This window comes from Oncorhynchus tshawytscha, linkage group LG02 (assembly GCF_018296145.1).
Source record: "Oncorhynchus tshawytscha isolate Ot180627B linkage group LG02, Otsh_v2.0, whole genome shotgun sequence".
Taxonomy (NCBI): Eukaryota; Metazoa; Chordata; class Actinopteri; order Salmoniformes; family Salmonidae; genus Oncorhynchus; species Oncorhynchus tshawytscha.
In genome coordinates, this window is record NC_056430.1 from 49,684,025 (window position 1) to 49,705,691 (window position 21,667).

Here is a 21,667-nt window from a genome sequence, read left to right on the forward strand (position 1 = left end):
AGGGTGTGCCCTTATTGTGCCAGAGTCTAAGCCAGGGAGTAAAGAATGAATGTGACAGTGACACAGAAAAGTTTGTGTTTGATTGAATACATACATGCAATGGACCAGAGTAACTTAACCGTGGCCAGCTTTAATTTCCGCAATGTAATGGAAAAACACAATGCTGGTTTGTTTTCCTGTGTTGACAACAGTCTGGTTGGGCAGACCCCAGTCGACAGTTTTTCTTCTTCTTTAGCCCGTGAGAGAGAATGTTTTTGTAATTTTCCCCGTAATGTTCCCTTCATGTTTGAGTGTCCCATTTTCCATTTGTTAGGGGAACATTCTATGTTAGCAAAAACATTCGGAGAACATTTTTAGCAGGTTTTGACCCTATAGTTAGAAGAACATTCCCTTGATGTCAAACAGAACTTACCCAGAACAAGGTTACCATGGTCGCAGAATATCCCATAATAATGTTCTAGACACCTTTCATGGGACGTTGCAAGAACATGAATGAGTCCAGTTTTCCGAGGGTTATAAGATCACTCCATCAACATCCCACCAAACATACACAGAACATGGTTGCCAAAAAAAATTAAAAGATATTAATGTTCTAGACAGGTTTCGTGGAAACATTGAAAGAACATTGACGTGTCCAGTTTGATGAGGGTTAGGAAAAGATTCCCTTAATGTCAACCTGAATTTAGCCGAGAAAAAAAGAAGAAACCCGCCCACTGCTCTTTAATAAGCTATTGCGTATCGGCCTCGTGGCCTTCGTCAGAGCCTTTGACGAAGGCCATGAGGCCGATACGTAAAGCTTATTAAAAAGCAGCGGTTACTATCAAGTGTGCGGGATTCGTATTTTTTTCTCATTTTATTCAACTGTTACCATGCACCTGCAAAAAAGCTCAGATATATTGTATTAATGAACGTATTACTGTTCTATTATATTAATGACACATTTCATTGGACTGTTGCAAGAACATTCCTGTGTCAAAGGACTTTTGAAACATTGTGTCATGGTCCCCCGGATGTTTAGTTCCCAGCTTGTTCTGGGGACGTCCTTAAAGAAGTTTTTAGGACGTTGCCTGATGGTCCCAAAGATATGTTCTCCAAAAAAAATGTAATCGTTTCTTTACACATTTGTCACGTTCTGACCATCGTTCTTGTGTGTTTTCCTTGTTTTAGTGTTGGTCAGGACGTGAGCTGGGTGAGCATTCTATGTTGAGTCAGCCCCAAAAATATATTGGGGGCGGCACACAGGGAGTATGGCGACACCAGATAGGAGACCTGCGCCAACTTTCTGTGCTTACAGGAGGGGCTAGAGAGACCGGGCAGGCACCGTGTTATGCTGTGGAGCGCACGGTGTCTCCAGTGCGGGTGCATAGCCCGGTGCGGCACATACCAGTATCAGCCGGGCTAGAGTAAGCATCGAGCCAAGTGTCATGAAGCCGGCTCTACGCATCTGGTCTCCAGTGCGTCTCCTTGGGCTGGCTTACATGGCACCAGCCTTGCGCACGGTGTCCCCGGTTCGCCTGCATAGCCCAGTGCGGGCTATTCCACCTCGCCGCACTGGCAGGGCGACCAGGAGCATTCAACCGGGTAAGGTTGGGCAGGCTCGGTGCTCAAGAGCTCCAGTGCGCCTGCACGGTCTGGTCTATCTAGTACCACCTCCACGCACCAGCCCTCCGGTGGCAGCTCCCCGCACCAGGCTTCCTGTGCGTGTCCTCGGCCCAGTACCACCAGTGCCAGCACCACGCACCAGGCCTATAGTGCGCTTCACCTGTCCGGCGCTGCCAGAGGCGCCAGAGCCCTTCATTCCAGAGGCGCCAGAGCTCCTCAGTCCAGCGCTGCTAGAGCCTTCCTCCTCTCCAGCGCAGCCGGAGTCTCCCGCCTGTCCGGCGCTGCCAGAGCTCCCGCCCCTCATTCCAGAGGCGCCAGAGCCCCTCATTTCAGAAGCGCCAGAGCTCCTCAGTCCAGCGCTGCCAGAGCTTTCCTCTCCAGCGTTGCCGGAGCTTCACGTCTGCACAGCGCCATCAGAGTCGCCAGTCTGCCCAGCGTCGCCTGAGCCACCCGTCTGCCCAGCGCCGCCTGAGCCACCCGTCTGCCCAGCGCCGCCAGTGCCGCCAGTCTGCCCAACGCCGCCAGTGCCGCCAGTCTGCCCAGCACCGCCAGTGCCGCCAGTCTGCAAGGAGCCGCCAGTGCCGCCAGTCTGCAAGGAGCAGCCAGTGCCGCCAGTCTGCCAGGAGCCACCAGTGCCGCCAGTTTGCCAGGAGCCACCAGTGCCGCCAGTCTGCCAGGAGCCGCCAGTGCCGCCAGTCTGCCAGGAGCCGCCAGTGCCGGCAGTCTGCCAGGAGCTGCCAGTACCGCCAGTCTGCCAGGAGCCGCCAGTGCCGGCAGTCTGCCAGGAGCCTCCAGTGCCGCCAGTCTGCCAGGAGCCGCCAGTGCCGCCAGTCAGCCAGGAGCCGCCAGTGCCGCCAGTCAGCCAGGAGCCGCCAGTGCTGCCAGTCAGCCAGGAGCCGCCAGTGCCGCCAGTCAGCCAGGAGCCGCCAGAGCCGCCAGGATCCGTCAGATCCGCCAGTCTGCCACGATCCGCCAGTCTACCAGGATCTGTCAGATCCGCCAGTCTGCCAGGATCCGTCAGATCCACCAGTCTGCCAGGATCCGTCAGATCCGCCAGTCTGCCAGGATCCGTCAGATCCGCCAGTCTGCCAGGATCCGCCAGTCAGCCAGGATCTGCCAGAACTGCCAGTCAGCCAGGATCTGCCAGAACTGCCAGTCAGCCAGGATCTGCCGGAGCCGTCAGTCAGCCAGGATCCGCCAGGATCCGCCAGTCTGCCAGGATCCGCCATTCAACCAGGATCCGCCAGTCAGCCAGGATCTGCCAGAACTGCCAGTCAGCCAGGATCTGCCAGAACTGCCAGTCAGCCAGGATCTGTCGGAACCACCAGTCAGCCAGGATCCGCCAGTCTGCCAGGATCCGCCATTCAACCAGGATCCGCCAGTCAGCCAGGATCTGCCAGAACTGCCAGTCAGCCAGGATCTGCCAGAACTGCCAGTCAGCCAGGATCTGCCAGAACCACCAGCCAGCCAGGATCTGCCAGATCCATCAACCTGCCTGAGCTTCTTCTCAGTCCCGAGCTTCCCCTCAGTCCAGTGGGGCCCGTTGTTAGGGTTCCTAGGCCAAGGTCAGCGGCGAGGGTCGCCACTCAAGGGACGCTAAGGAGGTGGACTAAGACAATTATGGAGTGGGGTCCACGTCCAGCGCCAGAGCCGCCACCGCGGACAGATGCCCACCCAGACCCTCCCCTATAGGTTTAGGTTGTGTGGTCGGAGTCCGCACCTTGGGGGGGATACTGTCACGTTCTGACCATCGTTCTTGTGTGTTTTCCTTGTTTTAGTGTTGGTCAGGACGTGAGCTGGGTGGGCATTCTATGTTGTGTGTCTGGTCAGCCAGGAGCCAGTCAGCCAGGAGCCGCCAGTGCCGCCAGTCAGCCAGGAGCCGCCAGAGCCGCCAGGATCCGTCAGATCCGCCAGTCTGCCACGATCCGCCAGTCTGCCAGGATCTGTCAGATCCGCCAGTCTGCCAGGATCCGTCAGATCCACCAGTCTGCGTCAGATCCGCCAGTCTGCCAGGATCCGTCAGATCCGCCAGTCTTCCAGGATCCGCCAGTCAGCCAGGATCTGCCAGAACTGCCAGTCAGCCGGGATCTGCCAGAACTGCCAGTCAGCCAGGATCTGCCAGAACTGCCAGTCAGCCAGGATCTGCCGGAGCCGTCAGTCAGCCAGGATCCGCCAGTCTGCCAGGATCCGCCATTCAACCAGGATCTGCCAGTCAGCCAGGATCTGCCAGAACTGCCAGTCAGCCAGGATCTGCCAGAACTGCCAGTCAGCCAGGATCTGTCGGAACCACCAGTCAGCCAGGATCTGCCAGAACCACCAGCCAGCCAGGATCTGCCAGATCCATCAACCTGCCTGAGCTTCTTCTCAGTCCCGAGCTTCCCCTCAGTCCAGTGGGGCCCGTTGTTAGGGTTCCTAGGCCAAGGTCAGCGGCGAGGGTCGCCACTCAAGGGACGCTAAGGAGGTGGACTAAGACAATTATGGAGTGGGGTCCACGTCCAGCGCCAGAGCCGCCACCGCGGACAGATGCCCACCCAGACCCTCCCCTATAGGTTTAGGTTGTGCGGTCGGAGTCCGCACCTTGGGGGGGGGGGATACTGTCACGTTCTGACCATCGTTCTTGTGTGTTTTCCTTGTTTTAGTGTTGGTCAGGACGTGAGCTGGGTGGGCATTCTATGTTGTGTGTCTGGTTTGTCTATTTCTATGTTTGGCCTGATATGGTTCTCAATCAGAGGCAGGTGTTAGTCATTGTCTCTGATTGGGAACCATATTTAGGGTTGGGTTTTGTGGGTGATTGTTCCTGTCTTTGTGTTGGTGGCACCAGATAGGACTGTTTCGGTTTTTTCACGTTTCTTGTTTTGTAGATTGTTGTATTTTCATCTTTATTAAAGATGTACAAAACTAACCACGCTGCATTTTGGTCCGCCTCTCTTTCACCAGAAAACCGTTATAACATTACCCTTTGTAACTGGTGCTAAGCCCATCAACTACCTGATTAATGAAGGTAAATGAATGTCATACGTGTACAAGCATGTAAAATATGCAATGTGCCTGTATAATCAGTTTTGTAGTTGCAAAAAATATTTGCAGACATGACAATAAATGCAACAAGACTAGCAAGCAGGTAATATAATGTGTGAATGAATACAGCAATACTTGCTAACATGTAACTTGATATGTTAACAGTTTGCGACCGGTGAATCTTCTATGAATCAAAAGTACCTTTGCCTTTCTCAAATCGGTTTTGGCACTAATTTAGGAATAGCCTGTACCAAAATTGTTGTAGTTACGACGTAATTGAGGCAGCCGTGTAGCTGCGATATGGGCAAAAGTGACTAAGCAACAGGATAGATAGTAGACAGTAGCAGCATGGTGTGTGTGGCATCAGTATGCATTTGTGCACATGCAATGTATGTGTGTGTTGGGATGTCAGTGTAAGAGTGTGTGGGTAGAGTCCATTCTTAAGGGAACGTTCTCTCAAGTTGTGGGAACATTTGTTGTTAGCTTGGGAACCATTGCTTCAACAAGAGTTTGAAAAAACAAAAAATACTGCTGAAATTTACAGTACAGTACAGTACAGTACATAAACATATCTTACTCTTTTGCACTGTATGTGCAGCAGGTACTATACTGGACACGCACTCTCACAATCCTCTCGGGGGGGCAGGCGTGGGAGATGTGTGTGACTGACACTCAGATACTCTGCATGCTCCAGTTGTGTGGGGCAGATCGATATGATAACGCTTGCAAGGGAGGCAAGCGATGGGCTGCAAACAATCAGATTCATCTCTTGTCTGAGTGAATTTGCCAAAGACTTGACATGTCCAAGCACATCTTGTAATATTTTGACATCTGGCACTTGTTTGGGAAGCATATGCATTGTAACAACATGAATGAAAAGGGCACAGAGGTCAACATAAAAAAAGCTTGACTTGACATCTGTAACAAGAATACAGTTTCGGGCATCTGGAAGGCTCCCACATACACACTGATAGATATGTACAGTATTTTGTATAAGAGCAATGCATAGATGTTGTATAATATAATTGAAGAGACAAGACGGATGACAACCGCATTGTAATGGGCAAAGAATGCCATAAACCTTATCTCACAGTCTGGTTGTTATCAGATGCTTTACGTGTGCCTTGGTCTGTTTAGGAGATGGAGATGGTTGTGAAATGGGATGATGAGGGCGGGGGAAATGTCTTTCATGTCCTCCTTATCAACACGATAGGCAGGATATAGGGTATGGCCACAGCTGCTTGTTAGCCTTGCCCTCAACCTAGGCCTTGTTTGTTGACACTTGGGGCGGATGGAGTTGCACAGAGAGAAACAGAGCTGTTCAAACATATTTCGTGATGAGACACTTGTATGTTGAATTCTTTTATACTCGCTTTTGTTTTAACCCTAAGAACAGAGACCCAACCAAATGCATTTCATGCTCCAGGGAGGGAAACTTGCAAAACCGTAGAAAGAGAGGAGTTGGTGAGAAGAACAGTGTTGACCCATGTTCCGTGAAGCCTTCCACAGATCTGCTTGCAGAGGTCTAGCTCCCTCAATCCAACTAAAATGACACACCTATTGTGGAGTAAGGGATAGCTCCCCTTGCATGTAGTGAACCTGGGGCCTGTTACACCAAAGAAAACATGCTCTTGAACTAGCTGTCAAAGTGAACTGGACCAGCCAGCTAACAGGCTGAACCAGTTCACTTAGACAACTGAGTCAAGGTGGGTTATGCAGGGACGTCAGTTCAATCCTCTTAGGACAAGTTACGTACTGTAGTCTGTCTGACCATCCATGCTTTTGGGCCATGCTTTAGGCGAAGGCCAAACTTTACCCTTCAATCGATGTCAAAACGAATGTGTTTTCCATTGATACCCCTGCAGAAAGTGTTTTTATCACTTGTGCATTATGTGTTGGTGCTACATGTTGCTTTTAAATCAGATTGTTTTGTTTCAATGTGTGGGATTTGCAAAGGACCACATCATGCAGTGACAAAAAAATTACTGAGAATAACGCAAAAGCATCGACCTAGCAACCTAATCTCAACTCCGGCCCCATTGAACATAATTCCCTTTGATTTCATTTGCAGGGCCACTGCAGAAACCCAAATGGCATACATCTGAAATGGAAGACTCACAACGTAATGGAAAGCGCTGATCTCTACAACTCAAAATCACTGATTTGATACCCTGACATATGGCGATCAAACGGACTATGGTGTAGACGAGACGTTCAACAATGTCAAGAACCAAGAGAAAAGGAAAACAACCAGCCTATCCTTTGTTCATTCGGCCAACGTACGCCTCCCTCCGATTATCTTTTATCTGATTCCACACTTAATGAAAACCTTGTCACCTCTCACCTGATCACCAGCTTGCTAAGTGAAGGACCCTGCCTCGATCCTTGAAAGATAACTATATTGTACATAAGCTGAGTATTGTAAAAGCAACTCAGCAATAGGGCCTGAGTTTAGACAGGTGTTTCTATTAGGTCATTCAACCCCTGCACATGGGATACATGCTGAGAATTGTAATAGACCTTTGGCTATGCATTTCTGAGGTACACGTTAGTATTAGCTTTGATGGTTACAAGTTAACTCATAGTCATAATGATAGCATGGTGCTAACTAATGCCTGCAAGACGTTTTGACAAGGTCATCAGGTAGAAGCAGTCAAAAGACCTGCTCGTTTCGTTTCCCACACTGTTGGAATGAGACACACCTCTGCCAAGCATCCAACAGCTTATGTAAAATACATATTTTTTTCCAAAGGCTCAGCCGATTGTGTTCTGTCATATGTCAGTGGACTCATGGGGAAGAATGCAAACTTGTTACTACAGCCACAAGGCATGATGGGGAAAAAAAGACAGCAAGCAGCCTACAAAGTTGTAAAAAGTAGTTGTCATTGTATGATTCATGTTGAGTCCTGAGGCATCGAAAGAGCTATGATGATACAAGTCAACTTGCCAGTGAATTACCAGCAGTATGTCATATTATGCTTTAAAATAAAGCTGTTAAACAAGATTTACAATTTAATGGCCTTGTACATATGTCTTGCTCCTTGTGTAACTCAATGACTTTAGTAGACCGCCACACGCAGTTGTTAGTTAAGTGGAAATGCTAAAATGATTGGCGCACAAGTTGAGACGAGGCGTAGATTTATGAACGAGTTAGTTGGCTGCAGGACAAAAAGAAGTTGGCAAGGAAATTGAACGGAAGGTTTAAAGTGAGTTAGTACACGTCTTTTATGATCTCTACACAAATTGCAATTAGTGATACTTAGTCCACCTATTATGGACTAAGAGACAGCTCCCCTTGTATGTAGGGAGCCTATTCTCCAGGCCCTAGTATGCCCATTGTCATCCTAGGGCCTGTTACACAGTCGATAACTGGTGAACTGGTATAGCCAGCTGAGAGCCTGGAGGTTTAAAGTGAGTTAGTGCGTGCATGCGGCTTGGAGGATGGTCCACGTCGAATACACAAATTGCAATTTGAATGTCGTGGTCATCGAGTGGTTCTTCAATTGACGTTCCTTGATTGCTCGCGCCCTCTCCTCTCGTCCTTCTCAAAGCGCAATGGAAGAGGGGGATCAACTGTGAATCTTCTGGAACAATGTGTTCTGAGAAGGATGCAAGATTCTGTAGTGAGAACTAACCCTGTCCTTCACCTCTACCTGCATGAATTGTACAGTATGCCATGAATTGTACAGTATGCCATAACATTTTCTAAATGCGTACTTTCAACATTCACTGCGGTTTTATGGTCTGCATGTGCTAAAGGCCACAGTGCACAGTGCACAGTGCACAGTAAATCATATATAACTTTACTGACCTGAAATGAGTATTGAATGAAGGTAAAACGGAGTACTGTATATGTTGTACTCTGGAGCTGGGTTTCCCAAATTCGGTCCTGCCCCCCCCCAGCTTTAGTGATACCACTCACTTTTTGTAGGCACATACCTGTTCCCCACTGCCCTAAACACCTCTTGTGTAACCTGTGCCCCCCTCCACCCTAAAACACATCAAATCCATTGTGTATGTGCTTAACACAAAATCCTACATATTGATTTTACAATTAAACTATCATCACTTTGTTTGCAATAAAATTAAAATATACATTGTTTGCAAACATTGTGGCAAACGCAACTCAAACAGAAATGGACTATTCCATTGGCATACTACAAGTGCATGATTTATGACAGTTTCTAGTTGAGTTAGAGGAATCCAATAAGCCCTTAAGTACATCGCAAAGCAAGTTGTGCAGTGTTGAAATATTTCTTGTTTCGAGTAATAACAAAAAAAGAAATCTGTGGAATACACACAAATGTCGTGAGAAAAAAAAACGCAGGCAAACTGTGGCGTTCATTGACATTTGACAAGTCGTCAGGAATGCATGACCTTATAACATTTAGCATTATAAAGATGACAATACTAGGTACTGCAGGACTCATCATTATGCATTAATTGGTCTCTCTGGTTTCTCCCACTGCTAAGTCACATGAAATGTCAAATGCAGGCCCAGTTTGGGCTTGTCAGAGGCTGCAGAATGAACTGTGGATCCAGTGTACTAATGAGCGCAATTGTTGGTTGTGCTTAACTCACTCTGACAGTACATGATGACACATTTTCAATGTTAAGAGAGAGAGAGAGAGAGAGAGAGAGAGAGAGAGAGAGAGAGAGAGAGAGAGAGAGAGAGACCTTCATCTAAAATGTATCTAAAAAATACATTATCATCAATCTACACACAATACCCTATATTGACAAAGCAAAAACAGGTTTTTAGAAGTGTTAGCAAATGTATTAAAAATAAACAAAATAACTTCTTTACATAACTATTCAGACCCTTTGCTATGAGACTCGAAACTGACTTCAGGTGCTTCCTGTTTCTATTGATCATCCTTGAGATTTTTCTACAACTTGATTAGAGTCCACCTATGGTAAATTCAATTGATTGGACATGATTTGGAAAGACACACACATGTCTAAATAAGGTCCACAGTTGACAGTGCATGTCATAGTAAAATCCAAGCCATGAGGTCAAAGGAATTATCTGTAGAGCTCCGAGACCGGATTGTGTCGAGGCACAGATCTGGGGAAGGATACCAAAATATTTCTGCAGCATTGACGGTCCCTAAGAACAGTGGCCTCTATCATGTTTAAATGGAAGAAGTCTGGAACCACCAAGACTCTTCCTAGAGCTGGCCGCCCGGCCAAACTGGTGAGTATGCATGCATGGACAAACTGGGACATGTTCAGCTTCCAGGATTTGTGTACAAATCCTTGCGACATGGGGCCGTGCATTATCATGCTGAAACATGAGGTGATGGCGGCGGACGAAAGGCACGTCAACGGGCCTCAGGATCTCATCACGGTATCTCTGTGCATTCAAATTGCCATCAATAAAATGCAATTATGTTCATTGTCCGTAGTTTATGCCTGCCCATACCATAACCCCCCGTCACCATTGGGCACGTTGTTCACAATGTTGACATCAGCAAACCGCTAACCCACACAACGCCATACACTGTGTCTGCTATCTGCCTGGTACAGTTGAAACCAGGATTCATCTGTGAAGAGCACACTTTTCCAGCGTGCCAGTGGCCATCGAAGTTGAGCATTTACCCACTGAAGTCGGTTACGGCGTCGAACTGCAGTCAGGTCAAGACCCTGGTGAGGACAACGAGCAGGCTGATGAGCTTCCCTGAGATGGTTTCTGACATTTTGTGCAGAAATTCTTCAGTTGTGCAAACCCACAGTTGTCCCGGTGGCTGGTCTCAGACAATCCTGCTGGTGAAGAAGCCAGATGTGGATATCCTGGGCTAGCGTGGAAACACGTGGTCTGCAGTTGTGTGGCCGGTTGGACGTATTGCCAAATTCTCTAAAATGACATTGGAGGCAGCTTATGGTACAGAAATTAACATTAAATTATTTGGCACCAGCTCTGGTGGACATTCCTGCAGTTAGCATGCAAATTGCACACTCCCTCAAAACTTGAGACATCTGTGGCATCGTGTTGTGTGACAAAACTGTACATTTTAGAGTGGCCTTTTATTGTCCTCTGCACAAGGTGCACCTGTGTAATGACCATGCAGTTTTATCATCTTCTTGATGTGCCACACCTGTCAGGTGGATTATCTTGACAAAGGAGAAATGCTCACTAACAGGGATGTAAACAAATGTATGTGCAACATTTGAGAGAAATAAGCTTTATTTGTGCGTATGGGTAATTTCTGGGATCTTTTATTCCAGCTCATGACCAACAATTTACATGTTGTGTTCGTGTGTGTTTGATCTCATGCAAGCGCCTGTGTGTGCGCGCGTGTCTTTCTGATGGATTTGTGTTGTCGCGTGTGTCTATGGAGGGTGTGGTTAGAATGTGTTTGGTTGATTGCACAAGTGGAGGTTGGAGAGTGACATGCTTCAGGCCAGTACCTGTCTATCAAGACTGATGGCTTGATCACCTTCTGCATTTTTGCAGCTGCACTCTGCTATGCTATGCTCCTTGTTATTATAAACCTCTGTCTATCATTCTGATCTCTTATACAAACGTGTCCGTTTTCGTGTTTTGATCTTTTCCCCATCTCCATTGACAACTATGGAATCTTCATTCCATACTATGAAAATGCTGTTGAATGACATGGACACATTTCATGAAATTGTCCCTTTTGGTGTGCGTGAGGATAACAGCATCCACCTATAAAATGACTCTTATGGACACTCATAGAATAAATATGTCACAGCACATAAAGAGGTTGTTTTTTTCTCCAAGTACTTTAATGGGTCTCAGAGCAAGCAGAGAGAGAAACATGTGCCACAATGACACCTGCTGGTGACTCGGATGGACACTAGGGGTCAACTTTCAGGGGCCTTTTAGGGGAAATCTTACCCCCAACCTTTCACATTTACCATTTGAAAACAAACCCTTTGTGGGTAGGAAAAGTTACAGTTAGACTGAGGATACAGTTAGACTGAGGATACAGTTAGACTGCCTGTGATTCCAGGTGGATATATGTAGCCTGTTTGATATGTCACTGTTCTGTTCAGCAGGTAAATACACTAATAACCTGGCTAGAAAAGTGAAACTAGTGGAAGGGTGAAAGGTAGGTTGGAGAAGCATATATCTGCGACAGATAGATCCACAGTATGCTAATTACGCGGTCGCCCGCGATGACGAAATCTCCTCATTTGTCGCTCTCAGCCGCCTGTTCCTCGGCATGGTTGGACGCCGCATCAGAAGCCACATTCGAGGTCACCTCGGCATCATCGGTCTTGACTAAGGTGGTCTGGGATTTGTTGTTGGTGACAGTGGAACTGCTATTGACACTGACGCTGGCATCCATGTCTCTGCTAGTAGCCAGGCTGTTGCTGCCTCCCAGGCTGATACTGACATCCATGTCTCTGCTGGTGCCTTTGGCGCCTCCCAGGCTGATGCTGGTATCCACATCTCTGCTGGTAGTGCCTACCAAGGTGATGCTGCCAGGCAGGTCGAAGCTGCTGCCTATATGGTGGCTCTCATGGCCACTGACGTAAGTGCTGCTGCCGTAGCTGGTGCTGCTGACCTTGTATCCCCCCGTTGAGCCGCTGACATAGCTGGTGGTGCGACTGCTTTCCAGGGGGTAAGAGTTGTAGTTCGTTGCTAGAAGTGGAAATTAACATGTCGGGTTATTGGAGTATACATGGATTTGTGTTATTTATGTACAATGTACATGTGTTTAATGTATTTTTATTATTTTTATTCATTATTATAGATTTTTTTAAATGATTATTTATTACAAAAAACACAAGGAAGCGGTAACATTAAGGTATTAGAACATGAAGGACAAACAATACGGCATCAAGACACTACCAAACATGTATCAGTCTTTCCGCAACAGAGCCATCCTTATGTGTGAGGGTGCGTGTGCATGATAGTGATATAACATATATGTCATGGTTTCCTTTTCCATGATCACAATCTTGTGAAACCCGAACCCTCCAAGATCCCCCCACAGTTCCGCAATAGCTGTCCCTCAACAATTCGAGACCCCTCCCACAGCCCCCCGAAGAGAAAAAAAGTTATAATACAATTCATTCCATTCCCCACCCCCAAGAACCCCCCCAATGCACCAACAACCAAGCGAATGAACTAAAGAGAAAAAAGGAGAAGACAGAAGAAAACAGCAAACAACTATGCAAAAATAATAATAATAATAATACATTTATAGAAATATACAAATACATTTATACAAATATAATAATACATTTAAAACAGCAATGCCAACTGTATATACTTGTGTTCTTGTATGTGTTTATTTGAATGAGAGTGTGTGTATATGCATGTGTACAAACACCTGCACGGCATCAGCCTCAGGCAAACCGGCATTAGTTGTAAAAACACTGCCACTTAGTTTCATTCAAATGTACTTTTATTATTTTTTATTTAGACTTTTTTCCCCCTTTATCTTTTTTCCCCATCATTTTCTCTCTCACACACAGCAACTCCACTCCCACTTGTCTCCAATTCCACATACCAACCCTCAGCTTCCCTCAGCCCATCTATCTCTGCTGGCCACCCACTTCGTGTTTCTACACAACACATATCTTTCAACTATGCTGTGATGTTTAACGTACAATTTCAATCTATCTAATCGAATAGAATCTACAGATTACGTGTTGAAGATAAATACTTTTACTGTGTTTAATGTATTTGATACCCTTCCACTCAATCCTCTTATTGACTCTTATGGACACCCATATCATGAGCCATTATCACAAGTCTGTCCTCCCCAATTAAGGTGCCACAAACCTTCTGTGATGCACATTAATAAGTAATAAGCAACAGGTGAAACAGCATAGCGGTGGTATGTAAGGGCATTCACTTACAAGAAGACTGTTTGGAGATGTTGACCGACTTGATTCCATTCACCAGCCTGGGGAGAGGAGAGGAGAGGGATATGTTCAGTGAGCAAATTAACTCATTGGTCATCATCAAATTCTCCTAATCTTAGAGTTTCATGCCTGAATGCTTTCCTCCTTACTTCCTGTGACTAATCAATAAGAACATGGCCTCAAGTCTCGTACCTGCTCTCCTCTCCTTCCAGCAGCTTCCTGTAGGTGGCGATCTCAATATCCAGGGCCAGTTTGACGTTCAACAGCTCCTGGTACTGGCGTACTTGCATGGTCATATCCTGCTTGGCTCTCTGCAGGGCCACCTCGAGGTCGTTAATGCGAAGCCTGGCGTCCTTCACCACCAGCTCACCACGCTCCTCGGCCTCAGCAATCTGGTTCTCCAGGTGGCCGCGCTGTTTTCAGGCAAACAATGTTTTTATGCATGTTCCTATTGGTAGATGTTGGTTACCGTACAACTGAATAGGAGAGACAGTCTAGGCACACCAATGGTGTTATATAAAAATACACTGAGATACATATTTACTGAGAGACGTAATGTGGCACTCACCTGACCCTTCATCTTGTCAATTTCAGACTGATATCTCATGATTTTGCGGTTGATATCTGCGATCTCTACCTTGGTGTTTTTCAGATTGTCCTCATAGTTGGTGGCTGACACCTGCATCTGTTCATACTGTTACAGAGACAAAATCATGTTTACTGTCATCAGCCAAAATATAGAGACATAACAGTGAAGTCATCCATCAATGCTAGCCTCTAGCTAGCAGTGTGGATACCTGAGACATTCCATTGACTCCATTCCAGCCATTATTATAAGCCGTCCTCCCCTCAACAGCCTCCACTCCTATCCACACTAGCATACCGTTTAGGCATTGGGCATCCATTCTCAGTGATATGTTAGTATGGACATTGGAGCATAGCCAGTATTGAATCTCGGAAAGGTCACGATGGCGAGAACGGTTTCAGGGGTCTCACGGGTCTCACGGGAGAAGGGACTTACTTTCTGCGTGTACCAGGTCTCGGCCTCAGCTCTGCTGCGGTTGGCAATGTCCTCGTACTGAGCGCGCACTTCAGCCACGATGGAGTCCATGTCCAGGTTACGGCTGTTGTCCATCTCCACCACAACAGAGGTGTCCTTGATCTGGCCCTGCAGCTCACGCAGCTCCTGAAGAACCAAGAGAGGATGGAGAGAAGCCTTTAGATTTCAGAAAGCATCTACTCTTCACACAAGGTATTCAAAATCCAGTGGAATCTACAGCATAGGCTTAGGCCAGGGGTCTCCAACCTTTTCTACGATGTCGCAAGCTACACATGTTTTTCTCGCTTTCAAATAGTCACATTCTTCTCTTCTCCTCTCCTAAGCAACTCCCGGGTCCTTAGTGTACAAGAGAAAGTAGTACACTATGTTTTCTGTCAATATACCTGGTAAAATGATGGCTAACAAAAAAACACTATGAAGTCAGTGATTTCTTTGCAAAATGTTGTTTTATATTTTTCCTAGTTTTAGATTTTTGGGGATTTTTAACTCTTAAAATTACAATTGTTTATAGAGAAACACTGAAATTGAATGTTCTGAGTAAATGTCAATGTCATTTGCTTAAATAAACTTTTTTTAAATGTATTTTTGAGTGTAATTCCCCATTAATTGCTCATCTGGCCCTTTAATTGTGCATCTAGTGTGCCATCTAATGTGTTTGTCTAGTGATGGTTCTGTACTGTTGCTGCTCGTTTCATGGAAAACTTAGAAAATAACAAATAATAGATACAAATGACGAACTTACTCACGATACACTTCTGCCAGGTAAGCCTACTTTTCCATTAACAGTATTTCTGTCAACGCACAAGACAGTTATCACATCAGCTGGCTCTAGTGATGGAATTCAGTCTTTTCTGTGCACCGGCTCATTTGGCTCGATTCACCTAAAAGAGACGTTCATTTGGCTCCCAAACAGCTCTTTGTTCAGTAATGCTTTGAAATGGACCTAAAACCATGAAAAAATAGTAAATCTCTAATTTAATGCCTAAAACATTGCCTACCATTATGTCAGATTGTGAAATATGAGTTCAAAACATTTTTACCTGACAAACTTATTAGATGGCCTGCAAAAAAAAATTGGACAACTGAATGAGGCTCTCTCCTCACTATATTGTTCCTGCATTGAGGAATTATCATCCTCAAATAATGTTTTTGTAACATATCCACTGATAGCTGCTAATGAAGCAATAGTAAAAGTATGCTAATCAGGGAGCCAAATGAACGGGTCTTTCACATATGCGATTCGGTTCCCGATGTTCAACAAAAAGAGCCAACTGGCTACACATAGAGTGATAGACAAATACCCGCACCACACAGGCGGAAAGGAACAATAACGCTGGAAATGAATGAATGAATGAATTAATTAATTAACACGTGAAAATTGCATGTACTTTCAGAATTGTGGGTGGTCTTTGAGCTACTGGTAGCTACTGGTAGCTACTGGTAGCTTGCGATCAACCTGTTGGAGATCTCTGAGCTAGGCTTTCAAATGTTTTCTGTCAGTCACTCCCATTGCAATATAGACATGGTACATTACCGCGTCATAGATAGTCCTGAGGAATTCAATCTCATCAGTAAGACAGTCCAGCTTGGCCTCCAGCTCCGTCTTGACAATGTAGGCAGCATCTGCATCCTGAGAAAGCATAGCAGAACATACCTGGTTCATGTACTTTCTACTTCAGCCAATTTTTTAAAGTTGTGGTTAAGCAACAATGCACTGTAAGTTATCCATGTTGGGAGGGGCTTGTAGAATTATCGAGTCTACTGACCTTCTTGAGGAGAACAAAGTTGTTTTCAGACTCGGTACGCTTGTTGATCTCATCCTCATACCTGAGAATAGAGCAAGCCCGTCAATCAAACAAGAAACATTGCTGACAAGCTTAAAGTGAAAGAACATTTAGGATTCAATTCAATCAAAAAGAAAAGTTCCATGAAATCATAACACTGTATTTGAGACTCAGATGTGGGTCCCTCCTAGTCAAAATGGTTTAAATAGAACTATACAACTTACACTACTTTTAAGCGAAGAAAGTAGTTCAATAATAATCCAATTTTGGTGAACTACCCCTTTAACTTTTAATGTCAAACCCACTCACTTGTTCTTGAAGTCCTCAACCAGGCCCTGCATGTTCTTCACCTCCCCCTCCAGCTTCATCTTCTCGTTGCCCAGACCATCAAGCTGTCTGCGCAGGTTGGAGATGTAGGCCTCAAACATGGCGTCGATGTTGGAGCGGGTGGTGGTCTGGGCCTGCAGGAGACCCCACTTGGTTTCCAGCATCTTGTTCTGTTGCTCCAGGAAACGCACCTGCAGGGACAAAAGGGAAATGGTCAGTGTCATTGACTGAAACTTGTGAATGACAGGATGAAGGAAGGAAGGGATGGCCGAGTGAGAGAGAAAGGAAGGGATGGCCGAGTGAGAGAGAAAGGAAGGGATGGCCGAGTGAGAGAGAAAGGAAGGGTGGATGGATGGAAGGCACAAACAAACAAATGAATTAATGGATGGATTAATTAATGTATGAATTAATGTGCATATACTATAAATGAATGGATGGAGCAAAAGTGTGAATGTATGTATAGACTAAAGAATGGCCAACAAACAAATGTGTCATTGAAGCAGAGTACCGTGTTTCAGCACGATGTGGCACTCTTTCTCAATCAAAGTTACACATATGATTCATGTTGTTCCAAGTGTTTTTTGACCTCATGCCCCCTGGGTGTGGTTCCACTCGAAGACAAGCATGGAGGAGAGAACAGAGGAGGTGTGTATCGCTACGGTGTGGAGGAGGAGTCGAGGAGTGGTCAAATGTTACTCTGGCTGTAAACATAACTGATTTATGACAGTTATGTTTTATGACTGATTTATGACAGTTATTTTTTTACGACTGATTTATGACAGTTAGAAATTGAATTATTTGATTCTTTACAAATAAGGGACGCTTGACGCATGTAATCACTGTAGTTGACAGTTGATAAGCCATGCAGGAATGGGCTGATTTTTCTGACAGTGAACCTGCCATGTCCTGTTTGAGTGTGTGGGCCACAATGGCACATTGAGCAGAGAGGATCCTGTGAACAAGAAAATCCACAGTAGCCTACAGAATCTACAGACAACAAAGTGTCCCCACATATCGTTTTGTGGATTTAAGAGTCAGTAGCTAATGCTAGAAGGGGTTTCCAAACAACAAACTCTGTATTCATACAACCAACCTCATCTTGTGCCTCTGGCCCTATTTCTGTCTCCACCCATCTTTCCACTCTTTCTTTTACAGTAAAAGGGTCAGGGCAAGAGGGTTTTCAGTTGATAACCAATTTTGCATTTCATATTCTTGCATGCCTAAATAGGGCCCAATTAGTCATATAATCTATTTCCATAGTTTTGTTCACAATGTATGTTCAGTTTTGTGCACAATGTTTCACACAATGGTTATAGCTAACATTTAAAAAATCCTTAACAGATAACCGAAATCACAAGAGAATCTGCCCCTTCCCAAAGGCCAAGTTAATACAAACCATACATGGGTCAGGTATTTCACTGTTCAATGCTGTTAAATACCTGAGGTGAGTTAGATTTAGCTTGACCGCTGTGCAGAGTGGGCAGGGTTTGCACCTTCAGGACGACTCCATTGGCCCCATTGTACAAGACAAGCTAAGTCAAGCTCAGCTCCAGTGTGTGAAAGTACTTGGAATGCACTATGCATTTGACTCTGGTGTGATCGGAACTCATGAGAAACTGACCTTATCGATGAAGGACACGAAGCGGTTGTTGAGGGTCTTGATCTGCTCCTTCTCGTGGGTGCGGACCACCTGGATGTTGGGGTCGATCTCCAGGTTCAGGGGGGCCAGCAGGCTCTTGTTCACCTGAATAGCGGTGATCGGAGGGGGTCCCACACATGTCATCTTCCCACCCCCCATCCCCATACCACCCCCCATTCCCATACCACCGCCAACACCCATGCCCGCATACCCAAACTCCATCCCGCCCCCTCTTTGCCCAGTCCCTCCAGCCACGTACCCCCCAACTACCCTATAGCCACCTGCTGCCACACCCCCGGCGCTGCTGCCAACACCCCCATATGAGCTGCGGACGCTGTAGCTCTGTTGTCTGGCCCCGCCGCCATAGCCGTTGCTGGAGTTGCTGCTGAAATTTTGAGACCCCAGGCCTGCAGAGGAGGACCTCAAAGAGTAGCTGGTGCTCTTCACAGCTCTGGTGGACATGATGACTTAGGTTTTAGCAAGTGCTACAGTAGGTGGTCTGTAGAGCCTGGGAGATTCGCTGCAGAGAGAGAGAGACTCGTGCAGATGCAGCTCACTGTTCCCTGGCCCTCTTTTTATCTGGAAAGGGGAGGGACCGAGGGACATTATGATTGGCTAGCATGCAGTAGGGGAGCGCAGAATGGGGGAATGCTGGAGGTAATAGAATATAATCATGTTACACATTTACAGCGCACAAAGTGAATTTGAGAGAGTACAAAACTTACATAACAGGGATTGGAGCTGCTTTTCTTTATTTGCAGAATTATGTGCTATCATAATGATATTCTGACTATTCGTATCATAATGTATTTATGTTAGAGTCTCAATACAGTTGACCAGTGCAGAATGCATTCTTTGCATCATGAAAAACCTCTTCAAAATTCCTAATGAATTGTACAAAAACAAAGTCCAATTCTGGGAATGGGCTCTTGTTAGATGATTGCTGTTGAACTTGGTGCTCAACATCATCATTAACAGCTTGTCACCATTAACAATGTACCTTGCTGCAGCAGGCATTTTGCGTGTGAAAAAAGTAACTTTCTAATACCCAGAACTGTATTAGTGAGCTAACATACAGTATATAGTGCAAAAGATATTCCATGAGTAATATTCTCCCAAAATCAAGAGGCATATTTCAATATGACCAATGAGCAGCCAAGGAATCTTACACAGACAGACTGCACTTGTAAGCAAGGCCTTCTATACACTCCATTTTCCCCTGAACCACGAAAAGCAGTCAATTACCCGTATTCATAAAGTGTCCCAGAGTCGGACTGCCTTTTAGATCATAATGAATAAATATTATATGGACAGGTGTGATATGACCCTAGATCAGCACTCATTTTATAGATACTGGCCAGACATCTGTACCTGGAAGGTGTCAAATCAATATGGCCGGAAGTGGTTTGAGTAAAATATTATTTGTGGGAGGGGGGCTGTAAATGACAAAAGAACATATCAAATGTTCTGAGGAGAAAGCAAAAGTCTGTGCTGACTGTTGACCCAGACATGAAGCATGTGTGTGGATGTGGCTGTGTAGGTGTTTTACAGGCTTGTTGCTAAGTAACACATGTTAACCCATGGGAAAGGCTTATCAGAATTGAACTGCTGGGTTGAAGAGATAAATAATGTCTGTCATGCAATGAACTCAATAACTCACCCCAATGAAGTCAGTTGGGGGGAAATTATATAGTATTTAATTTTTCATTTAATTTGTTTGAGTCATTTTGACTGATCTGATCGAGTAGTAAATCAGCATTGTTCAGTTTATCCCAAGTATTGGAAACTTTAACTCCATTTGTAAACAGTCCCAAAGTTGCACTGTGAAGAGCTTACACCATTGGAGCCTTATCTGGCTCAAGCATTACCATATTTGTGACCAATGACCTATTGTTCAACACATTCATCACTAAACAAACAAAAACAGCTGTATTTCTCTAATCTTATCGACCTTAATAACTGACATATATGGGAGAAAAATCTCTCTTGTCCCCTGGGTGAAATCACTGCGTTCCTCATCTATTGTCAGAGACCTGAAGTAATTTAAGAGACACCCTTTTGACATCTGACCCTCTCGACCCGCAGCCTCCAGAGACGAGAGATGTTTTGGTTTGTGTGCGTCGGTCTTCAAATGCGACACATAAAGATTGGAATGTGCTGAGATAAACACGTACATGCGATGAGTGGGTGAGGGTTGGAGGGGCAGAAGACAACGATTAGCCGCTGAGAAGAAACAGACCCTCTTTAGAAAGAGAGAGGTTGACCTCGAGTTGTATGGGGCTGCTGTTCCGAATAATCCTAAGGGCGTGGCGATATGGGTTGCATAATTCCGCTACAGGCATCTTCCTGCCACCTACATCTGTGTCTGAAGTTTAGTCAACACTAGGGCAACGATTTTAGCATCCCATAAAAACAATTGGATGGGTCCAAGTACGCCTGCCCGTTTGCACCTAGACTGCCACACCCTCTTCAGTTATGCCGGATTGGAGTTGCATGGCTTGAGGCTGGGTCCCCCTAGTGCTCATTCGGAGTGGACTGTAATGTGTACGTAAACCACTGTGCTGTTTTTTGCCTTGTGATAAATCATAAATGCAATAATGTCATGCTTGTTGAATAGGAAAACAAGACCCTTTTCCCAATGGGATTCGATAAAGGTAAGTAAGTAGGTAGTAACTAACGAACTAACTAACTAACTAAGCTTTATTTTGCAGTCCCTGGCGTGTGAATGTGTGTGCGTGAATACTTTCTTAATTTTCCTATGCAAGGATCCTAATAGAAAAGAGGTGTCATTCAAATAACCTTTATTGTCATATTTCGAAAGTATTTTTTACTATATATTCCTATGTTCCTAAAGCGAGTGAAGGCTGACTATGCATTTTCAGTGGAATTGTATAGACTCATGAACTGTAAGTCTACAGGGAACATGTCAAAGGGATAGTTATCGGTTTCCTTACCTCGTAAGCCAGGGTTTCCCAACTGGCGGCCCACAGGCCAAATTTGGCCCAGGAGTGGTTTCATTTGGCTCCCCAAGTTTTCTGAGCAAAAAAAAGTATAATATTAATTTTCATTTATGGACATTTAAGGAAATCAGGTCCAAGGGATTTTAATATAAGAAATCTGTTCCCAATATTCCCACATATAATAAGAGACACGTGATCATATACAAATGTAAGCAAGGTTTGAAATGATCATGTTTTAGTCAAACATATCTACTTGGGCTTCTTGCGTTAAATTTGTAGTTTACAAATGATTGGTAAATATGTTCCGGCCAGCCGACCATCTGCTCAACAAAGAATCAACACTCGGATGAATCTAGTTGATGAATATAAGATATTGACTTGCATTGGTTTTGGTCCACAAATGCTAAAAAGTTCAACCAAATCCAAGCAT

At 45.3% G+C, this 21,667-nt stretch overlaps 1 protein-coding gene across 1 annotated transcript; it reads right to left on the minus strand.

The window, feature by feature from the left end:
* Nucleotides 1-11,351: 11,351 nt before the first annotated feature.
* LOC112214190 (keratin, type II cytoskeletal 8-like) lies at nt 11,352-18,855 on the minus strand. The gene is made up of 9 exons (XM_024372774.2): nt 18,260-18,855; nt 16,621-16,829; nt 16,294-16,354; nt 16,062-16,157; nt 14,489-14,653; nt 14,036-14,161; nt 13,660-13,880; nt 13,462-13,508; nt 11,352-12,235 (listed from the first exon to the last, which is right to left on the minus strand). Exons 1-9 carry the CDS (start codon nt 18,737-18,739, stop codon nt 11,781-11,783), a joined length of 1,860 nt encoding a protein of 619 aa, XP_024228542.1. The 5' UTR covers nt 18,740-18,855; the 3' UTR covers nt 11,352-11,780.
* Nucleotides 18,856-21,667: the final 2,812 nt, after the last annotated feature.